Genomic DNA, 9,915 nt, shown 5'->3' on the forward strand with positions numbered 1-9,915 from the left:
ATAAGTTTTTAATTCTAGCAAAAAGGAAGGTTTTAAAGTGTTGTTTAATTAAATTTTGAAGGTTTTAAAGTAAGTTAGTATTGCTGTAAATTATATTACTTGAAAATTTATTTAATTATTCTTGTTTGGTTTAGGAGAGGACTTTGTAGAAGACGATTTCTAGTTCCTAAAGTGACCAACCAACTCGTTTACTCAAGGTACGTACAAGGATACAAAAACCTTGACTTTAGAAGCATGTTAAAGGACTTGGAAAACTTAGAATCATGTTAGGAAACTTGTAGATTGGATGAAATTGTTTGGTAGTGAGTTTGATTGTGATTAATGTGATGATTGGTTTGATTCATGTATGAGAAATGCGTATTGATTTTTCTTGCATTGTAAGTGTTATCTATGCAATAACTTGCAAGATGAGCTAAGAGGCTAAGGTACATAAATATGTGGAATGAATTATCTTATTACTCGTTCATGTTTATGAATTGAAATGGGTAAAGGGAGAATTAAATTCTTACAAGACGGGGTCGAGGATTTGAGGTGTCTTGTGCACTTATGGTGTTTATACACCGAGGTAGTTAAAGGATTCAATACTAAATATTGTTTGTCACTAATAAATCAAGAATTGAATTGAAAATTTGAATTGTTTGAATGATTGATGTATGATTGGGTGTATTGTTTTGCATTTGAGTCATCACCAAGTTTAAACTTGTAAATCACGTAAAGTGCAAGATGGATGAACAATAAAACTCTGGATTCGTGCACATCTAGAGTATTGACAATCAGGGGTTGGGGTTCACGGGGTATTAGCCGTGTACTTTTTAGAGGCTGTCTGCTCTACGAGTCTCTTGTTTTCAAATACTTTTTAAAACTATAAGGAGTTAGATGAGATCTCATACTAGTTATGGCCATGGAGTCGCGCCCGTCTGCCATTGGATGTTTATTGATGTTTCCGAAAGGAGGCATGGGGTTTTTCTTTTATTGATGTTCCGAAATGGAGCATGGGGAGACAACCTTGTCTATTGCTAAATCCAATCAATGAATGAAATGAAATGAATTATTGTTAGTAATTAGTGAAGTCTTAGTAATGTTAATAGTTGAGGCATGTGTTAGAGTCAATAATTAAATTGTGTGTGCTGATTGTTTTTTGGTAACATGCTAGGGACTCTTTGATATATTTCGTAGCTTGTATGTACTTAGCGTTGCTGATTGCGTGCTTTTGTGTGTCTTTTTCTTGGTCATGGCCTTCACCCTTCAATGACCCTGTAATGATCCAATTTTTACACTTGTAATATTGGGGAGCAGATTAATCACAGGTTTTTACATAATTAGAACTTGCATCAAGGTGGTGGGATTTTGAGTGGAGTGTTGGATATTTCCACAATTTATTACATTTCATAAGTTTGGATTTAATTAAACTCTGGTTTGATTTATTTACTACTTTTATTGGTTTTGAATAAGGGCATTAATGGTTCCAACTTGTAAGACTAAATTTGGTTTTGATTTTTTGTTTTGAAACTTATTGATAACTAAGTTAGTTTTTCCGCTGCTAAATTCTGAACTAGCCTTAACGTTTGAACATGTGGCGGTAGCACGGCAGTAATTCTCTTGCAGATTGTTAAAGGTATTTACAGGTTTTTAAAGAGAGAATTATTGGGGTGTTACACTCGGCCTCATGGTCAGCTTCCTCAAGTGGCTTAAGCTTGGACTTGAGGTTTTTCACCTCATCCTCCAACTCAGTCACTCACCTCTTAGCCGCATCCAAGTCGTCCTTGACCTGCAGGTTGGCCGTCGCCTGAGAATACATGATATCACGAGTCAGTATCTCATTTTGAGAAATCTCAAACATGGTTGTATTAAGAGAAGAGGCGGCCCGGTCTTTAGCAACCTTTACCTCTTTCTACTTCTCGTTGAACGGCTTTTCAAGATCGTTCACCCGCAGCATAGCTTGCATCTGGCAAGAAACACTTCAATACCAAGAGTCCTGAAAGGTATAAATAACTACAAGTTAAAGTTAGTAATTAGTATACCTCAGCGAGAAGGGCGAGGATGGCGTCGAAGTTGAGGGTGCCGACTCCTCTCACAAACTCCCTCTCTTCGGGGGAGACGGCCTTAAGCATGTTCTTAGCATAAAGTTGGAGATCCGGCCTCAGGCTAGCATCTGCACAATCAACGCCTTGTAAGAATTTGACGTAAGTCCGGCCAATAGACCGGGTGTCTTCAGAAGTGTTGGGTGATTGATGATATGACTTAACCCTACAAGGGTAAGGCAAAGGTTTAAATGTTGTGATACCTTGGGCATCCACCTCCTCCTTGTCCTTGGGGAGTTTGCTCCTGCCTGCTGCTGAGCCGATAGCAGCGCCGAGTGGACTCTTGCCACTCTTCGTCACATTCTAGGCGTCCGGCTTCTTCATTGCTTCGAGGTTGGCGGGAGACTTTCCTGCAATTGAAGGATGAGAGTCATCCTTCAGATGAGCGGAGGGGCGCGGCTTGTGCGCCACATGCTTCTTGGACTTGCCAGGAGTCTTGACATCGTCGGTTGTCTGCTTTTGAAGCTTCTGGTCCGGCTGAGAAGAGGACGGAGGTTTGCATGATTCCCCCTACGCATAAAAGCAAGAGCATGTTAGCAGCAGGCGGAAGAGATAATTCAATCAAGGTTAAATTCAATTAGAATCAAGAATGCTTACCTTAGGCGGCTTGTCCGCCTCGAGTATTTTTTTTACCCAGCCACGTGGTCTAGTTAGAGCGTGACACGTGTCACTCTAGGGAGAGTCCAAAGTGGACCTACCAAGCCATGACACGTGGCAGGCAGATACCCCAAAGGAAATGGCTACCTTTAGGGCCCATTTCTCAAGAGAGCCGCAAAACGGCGCAGCCCACCAAACTTAGGTCAGAGTGACCTAGGTAAGGGCACAATTTCCAATAACCCTATAAATAGGGAGATTTACTCCATTTTGGGGACACGTTCATTTATTACCTATAATCTATTTTCTCACAACAGAGAAAACACCTGATCTCGGGATCCGAGAAGATATTTTACTTTCTGCCTTTTTACTCCGAACACTTTCTAACTTGATCATCGGAGGCGGAACTCCGACCATCCAGAGCTTCTGTTGTTTTGTAGGTACAGCCGGCGGGGAATCAGGCTTAGTGACATAACTCTCCCGTAGGACACAAATAACCCCGAAACATGATTAACTCAACAACAATTAATATAATAAAATTTATTTATATACATTAGTGTTAAATATATGGTCAAATTAGTATATGAACATTGTAAAAAGTCATTTGATGCAAATATTGAGAAATGGAAGTATGACATACTCCCTCTGTTTGTTTTTAATTGCATCACTCAAAGTTTATTGATATGATCAAATCAAAATAAGGTTCATAAGAGGCAAAAAAAAAAACTAACCATAACTATGAATTTGTGTTATAACATATGATTCAAGGAGATCACGAATTAAGATAAGAATGATATTTGACTGTAACACTTACATTATTCAAACGAAGCATAACACAATTTTTTTTCACATCCATTTATAGTCGAGTCATATAGTAGAGTTGTTTGAAATTGTTATCGAGTCAAAGTAGGTTGCTATTAAGTCAAACGTAGAATTGGTTCCTTTTAAAGTTATCGGATCCAAATCGAGTCCCTGACTTCCTCAAGTCGACAGTAAATCAGGTTCGAATCTTAAATTCGTGGGTTAAATTGGATGACTAGCTAACATCAAGTCAATTAGGTTGGTTTTGAGAGCCCAAACTTTTCAAATATACTTGGATCCAATTTCGGTTGATATCAAACAGTTTTCTCTAGCCATAAAACCCAAACAAATTTCAGCCCATTCATTTCGCGGGAATTTCACGAGAGGCGGTTACACTTCCAACGATGATCATATCATTTCCTCATCTGACAACGACGTCGTCAAATTTCAATTGAAACAAAATCAAAACAATCTCGTGAATTAAAAAGTTCAAAAAAAGAAAACTTCCACAAAAATCCACCATTAACGTACTGACAAATTTACCCACTTTCTTTCTCTTCTTCGAATAGGGTTTTTGTAGGGTTTTTGTTATCTCTTCCAATTTTAATTTTCAAACCCATCTTATCAAAAAGTTTCCAACTTTGGGGCAGAATTGAAATGGGTTCTTTGAATAATGGGGAGGAGAGAGAAAGAGAGGTTGAATTTGGTGGAGAAGAAGATGAACCCATATTAATGGAACAATCTGAAAGGTTCTGTATGTTTCCTGTTCGTTATAATCAACTTTGGGAGATGTATAAGAAAGCTGTTGCTAGTTTTTGGACTGGTTTGTTTCCACATTTCCTTCAATTATGTTTTCAATGTTGTTTTTTCGGATTTTTATTGATTTAATTTTGGGCTAATATGTGTAAACTCTGTTCGGAATGCTCGATAGTGAAATTTGAACTAGTAATGCGACAATTAAATGTAGTCAGAGGAGTTTTGTTGGTTTTATTGCCAATTGCTGGTCATGTTGGTTGGTTTTGTGTTGATAAAGTTTCTAAATTTGAGATATTTTCGTTAAAAAAAATTGTGATTATTGCTAGTTACATGTTTTGTGTGAAATGTGGGTGATAATGTTCTGCTGTTTGTTGAGAATTTGATCAATATATAGGGATTGTTTTGTTTGCTAAGTCTTAAATTGGATGAAATCAGGACTACATTGGTGAGGCGGTTTTTCGTAATTGTATTGTTAGTCCAGTGACTTAACTATTCTGCATGCTTGAAAATGGTGGAGAGGTCTTTTTGGATATTATAGTGTGTTTGGTAGGTATTTATAGAGCAAGGAAGAGAGGAGGGAAGGAATTGGTCAGCATTTGCCTTTTGTCTTTCAAGCGTTGGAATGATTTGGTATTTGTAAAGATGACTGAAAATTAATCTCTTTTTTTCGAGAAATTACAAGTTGATAAAATGTAAATCAAGTGGTAAACTTGTAATTAAATCGTTCAATGTAGTTTAGGAAGAATCTAGGGATAGATTTTCTGTTGGACTTTGGAGCCTCAATAATTGGCTTAGTTGACAATAAATATAGTCTCTTTTGGCATTTGTCCATGCTTAGGAGGAAGCAGAGATCATGACGATGATCTCAAACTGAGAATCAGTAGATTCAGACAGTATTTGAAAAGATACCATTTGTTTAATGATGCTCTGAACTCAATTTCTGTATAATGTTACATACAATACTGCACTTTGAACTCTGAATGTCCTTCATTAAACCTGCTTAGGTTTACAAATGTTTGCATTATACTTTCTTGTGAAGGTAAATGTTTCTTAAAGATCGCATTTTTCCCGTTTTGATGATTTGATTTGATTGTCCAAGATTCTAGTGTGTGTTTGTGTAGGCTATTTCATAGAGTAGCATAGATGAATTTCTATCCATTTACCAAGCTTGTTGTATCCAATGTTTTGTCTACTTTATCTAATTAATTTCCAATAATTAATATGCTACATTTGGCTGTCTTAGATTCACATCTATTATGTTCATATATTGTTAAATTATGCAACTGTTCAAGTTCTTGTAGTGCTGTAACTTTATACATATTTTATTAAGTATGTGGTTTTGCAATGTAGTTTGTCTTTCTTGTATTTGTGTTTTTTGGTCTTAGGCTTTGTTCTTTTCACTCCCCCCCCTCCCCCCCCCCCCCCCCAAAAAAAAAAAAAAAAAAATGTAGTTTTCATATGTTCAGCTTTGAGATAAAGAATATTAAGTTGTGACTTAAAAGAAGTTCACTGAAGCCTTGTTGTAGATATGAAGAATTTGTATCTTTATTTATTTACTTTTTTCTCCTGTTAAGCTTTGATTTTGTTTGTCTGTTCTGTTAAGCTTTGATTTTGTTTGTCTGTTGTGGATAGTTCTGTTAACAACAATTCTGTTCTTTATGTTTAATTGCAGCTGAGGAGGTTGATCTTTCCTATGACGTGCAGCAATGGGACTCTTTATCAGATTCAGAGAGACATTTTATAACTCATGTACTGGCCTTTTTTGCTGCGTCTGATGGGATTGTTCTGGAGAACCTTGCTGCAAGATTTTTGAATGATGTTAAAATTGCAGAGGTGAATTTCTCTGATTGATTTCAAATAACCAGACAAGATTTGTTTCCTTGTTGTGATAGTTCCATGATAGATATACATGGAATTTATTATGTGTTCGGTTGAATGTAATTAATTTATTATTATAAGTAATGCTCAGCTAAATATTTTGTTACTAGTCTTACTGTCATGCTATTAATGCAATAGCTTTCAGCTTTCTTTAAAAGGTAGATTTTATTTATTAATTGGCACCTGTTTGAAGTTTCCTTTGGTGAGATAACTGTATCCAAATTTCAATACCCTGTTTTATTGGGCATGATGGCACAAATGTTTTAAAGTTTGTTTTTGTGATTTAATTTATATTTGGCCAGAGGTCTCTTGGTCCTTTTCCATACAAATCACTAATGAAGATTTATATACAAAGGCACTTGAACTATGAAAAGGTCTAGATATTTGTGATGTTTGTTGATGAATGTTCTTCTCTTTGTGATGAAAGACATGAATGGAGGCTTTCTTCTTTTTCTGTGTATCCTCTTGGTGTTTTGTTTTGTTATCCTTGCTTTAATGATATAGTATGATAGTATGATGCTTTCTTTGTTGAGGTTGACTGTCTTTTTTAATTTTTGCTTTTTAACTTATAAAGGCTCGAGCTTTCTACGGATTTCAAATTGCAATGGAGAACATACATTCTGGTAAGATCTAGACTCGTAGTGTTTAATTTGTATTCTTCTTGAGTATTAAAGGTGCGTGTATTTCTTCCTGTTCACAGAGATGTACAGTTTGTTGTTGGAGACTTATATTAGGGATTCTAAAGAGAAGAACCACTTGTTCAATGCTATTGAGACAATTCCATGTATAAAGAAGAAGGCAAACTGGGCTTTAAATTGGATTCAGAGGTAGCATTGCCTTTTGGTTTTGGACCTTGCTACTCAGTTTGCTAATGCTTGTAGGTATTGCAGCAAAAGTTGTATAAGTTTGTAGGTTTTAGTAATGATGAAGAAGTTTATGGAATATCAGCTAGCCATCAGATCGTTGTGTTCATATATATTTCTTCTTACTTGGTCATTGGTGTATGTCTTGTTCTGCTTGTTTATGATTAGATTTTTTTTTCTTTTTTCAACTTGCAAGCTGGTTAATACACCTAAACTTTATCTGAAGCTTAGACTTGGGTTCAAGATTGAGCTGCTAAGCACTTAAGCAGTTAAGCTGTTGTATAAGTTCCATTCAGGAAAAGAGCTCTTATAAAAATTTGCATGATTTGTCACTTAACTGATACTTAAGTTTCTCTTTATTAATCTCATGGCCTTGGAAGCTAAAAGTCAAACTGTATATATTCTCTTGCTTTGTTAAGACTGAACAATTAGTAATCTTATTTTGGAATATTGTCCACATGTGCTTGTTGTGCAGTACAAATTCTTTTGCAGAAAGAATTGTTGCATTTGCTTGTGTTGAAGGGATCTTCTTCTCAGGAAGGTGAGTTTTTACTTGATTTAATGTTGCGCTGTTTATTCATTGTGCAACTCACACTGTGGTTAGTGAACTGTTATTTTATAAATTTCAGCTTTTGTGCCATATTTTGGCTTAAAAAGAGAGGCATGATGCCTGGTTTAACTTATTCAAACGAGCTTATATCAAGGGACGAAGGCCTACACTGTGATTTTGCCTGTCTTCTGTACAGGTCTCTATTCTCTAAACTTTAATTTGTTGCTTCTGAGCTTCTTATGGCCTATTTACTCTCCAGTTCAGTTTCCTTTTTGAAACTCTTGTTTCTTCCTCTATTTAATCGTGGAATTCATTTCAAGTTTGATGCATTTAAGTTTGAAGTTTAAGTGCATGTAACTGATGCTTTCCCTTTGTCCTGTGCTCAATGTAATGACAATTTTCCAGTTTGCTGCGTAAGAAATTGCAGCCAGAGACAGTTGAAAAGATTGTGCATGAAGCTGTTGAAATTGAGACAGAGTTTGTATGTGACGCACTTCCGTGTGATTTGATTGGCATGAATTCTGTGCTCATGAGGCAGTACATAAAATTTGTTGCCGATCGACTTCTGGTACAGTTGATGTCATTTGAATTTGGTTTTTTGGATTTTTTTAACAAAGTATTTAGGAAAATATAGTTGATACATATGAGGGTGCCAATTATCATTGATTGATGTTGCTCTTCTTACTCTTTCAGGTTTCATTGGGGAGCCAAAAGAAATACAATGTGGCAAACCCTTTTGATTGGATGGAGTTCATATCATTAACGTAAGTATTATTTACTTTGATGAATTTTTTTGAGCTAATAACAACTACTTAACAGTGTACAGAGTAACTACTATGAATGATATTTTAATTAAGGCATGTGACTATGTCGTCTACATGAGTTCAAGGAGCTGAAATTGCTCTGGTAGCTGAACTGTCTATGTGCTCTGTTTGATGTGTGTATAGCTGTTCTGTGCTAGTTACTTGATCTGTTAAAATAAAGGTTTTTTGCTTTTGAACTTTTTTTTCTTCCTATTATTAAGATTAATTTCCTACTCAGGTTTTATCTTTACTTTTTGTTTCAAAAAAGAGCCAAAGGTAAAATTTGCTGAATCTGTGACATATGACATATGTCATATTTTAAATGTCATCCTGTGTCTTGCAGCCTTGCACTGTTACTTCCTTCTAATCTTTGACACGTCATGAACACGTAAAATTCAATCGTTTAGTGTTCTTGGTATATACGGATAATTTAGTTTAGAATAAGAGACAATGTGTTGTAACATTGATCGAGACATGTTATGTACTTGGAAATTGTGGGGGGCAATTATATAATCACAAGTCCTTTTTAAATCAAGATCATGGAATAAAAGTGTGCTTGTAATATATTCTGAGCACTTGTTTAGTGTGTATACGGCTTATACTTCGAATTTTGATTTGCCATAACTTATGCAGGGGAAAGGCGAACTTCTTTGAGAGAAGGGTGGGTGAGTATCAGAAGGCATCTGTGATGTCTAATCTAAAGGATGGTAACAAGAACTTTGTGTTCAAGCTGGATGAAGATTTTTAGAGTTGATGCGTTTGATATTGGGAAAGAGTGATACAATTCTTTTGGGTATATTCTATTTTGTTTATAGTAGTGGAACATTTGCTGTATGTTGTTAGTCTGGAGTAGCCTTATATTAGAAGACAAGGTATCTGTATTTTTATATATACTTTTTAGATGTGTAAACCTTTTGGATATTATAGATATAAATATGCTATCTATCTTTTACAATACTATTTGTATAATGAGTTTGGTATGATTGCTAAGCATGCTTGGTTTAGGAGGATTCCCACCTTGGAATCTTGAATTTTGTTATCTTGTCCTTTTAGGTGGGGCTTTTCCTTATGTTCCCCGCCCCGCCCTCGTCTTCCAACTTTTAAAGGTTTAGATTTTAAAGATAGGATTGGGTCGACTCTTGAGGGGTGCAGTGCAAACGAGCTATTCATGCTTAGAAAAATAAACTAGCTTGATACATTTAGTCATTTACTACTTGGCAAGTCAACTTTTCTTTATAAAGTTGGGGGGTTCTTAACAAGGTACAACTCAAATTGACTCGATTTACGTGGCAATCATCTGGTAGCTAATCAGTCTTAATACTATTACTCAAGTAAAATTATGCATGCAACCTAAAGTAGTTGTATTAGCACCAATTAGTAGGTAAGCTTTACTTCTCAATGTTGGTGGGAAAGGTGAAATTTTGCAATCACCCAAAAAAGAACACTAGTACAAAAAATGCTCATACATAATCATCATAATCATCTATTATCCCTAATTTTATGGCTGACTTTTATGACATGTCTTTAGCCCTTAATAATACATGAGGTAATCTAATCACTAAACTTAGACTTTTTATGCTAATACATAG

The 9,915-nt window shown here is 35.7% G+C and overlaps 1 protein-coding gene across 1 annotated transcript; it reads left to right on the plus strand.

The window, feature by feature from the left end:
• Positions 1-3,872: 3,872 nt before the first annotated feature.
• On the plus strand, positions 3,873-9,279 carry LOC110717748 (ribonucleoside-diphosphate reductase small chain A-like). The gene is made up of 9 exons (XM_021896511.1): positions 3,873-4,299; positions 5,905-6,065; positions 6,685-6,733; positions 6,811-6,937; positions 7,449-7,514; positions 7,603-7,719; positions 7,929-8,091; positions 8,217-8,287; positions 8,960-9,279. The coding sequence occupies exons 1-9, from the start codon at positions 4,134-4,136 to the stop codon at positions 9,072-9,074; spliced, it is 1,035 nt and encodes a 344-aa protein (XP_021752203.1). The 5' UTR covers positions 3,873-4,133; the 3' UTR covers positions 9,075-9,279.
• The last annotated feature ends 636 nt before the right edge of the window (positions 9,280-9,915 follow it).

The sequence above is a fragment of the Chenopodium quinoa genome, unplaced genomic scaffold, assembly GCF_001683475.1.
Source record: "Chenopodium quinoa cultivar QQ74 unplaced genomic scaffold, ASM168347v1, whole genome shotgun sequence".
Taxonomy (NCBI): domain Eukaryota; kingdom Viridiplantae; phylum Streptophyta; class Magnoliopsida; order Caryophyllales; family Amaranthaceae; genus Chenopodium; species Chenopodium quinoa.

Bases quoted from the DNA above. Each gene is read 5' to 3' on its own strand.
- LOC110717748 (XM_021896511.1), top strand. From the start codon at position 4,134: ATGGGTTCTTTGAATAATGGGGAGGAGAGAGAAAGAGAGGTTGAATTT. The intron at 7,720-7,928 runs GTCTCTATTCTC...ACAATTTTCCAG, and splicing joins TTTGCCTGTCTTCTGTACAG to TTTGCTGCGTAAGAAATTGC. The intron at 8,288-8,959 runs GTAAGTATTATT...TAACTTATGCAG, and splicing joins ATGGAGTTCATATCATTAAC to GGGAAAGGCGAACTTCTTTG.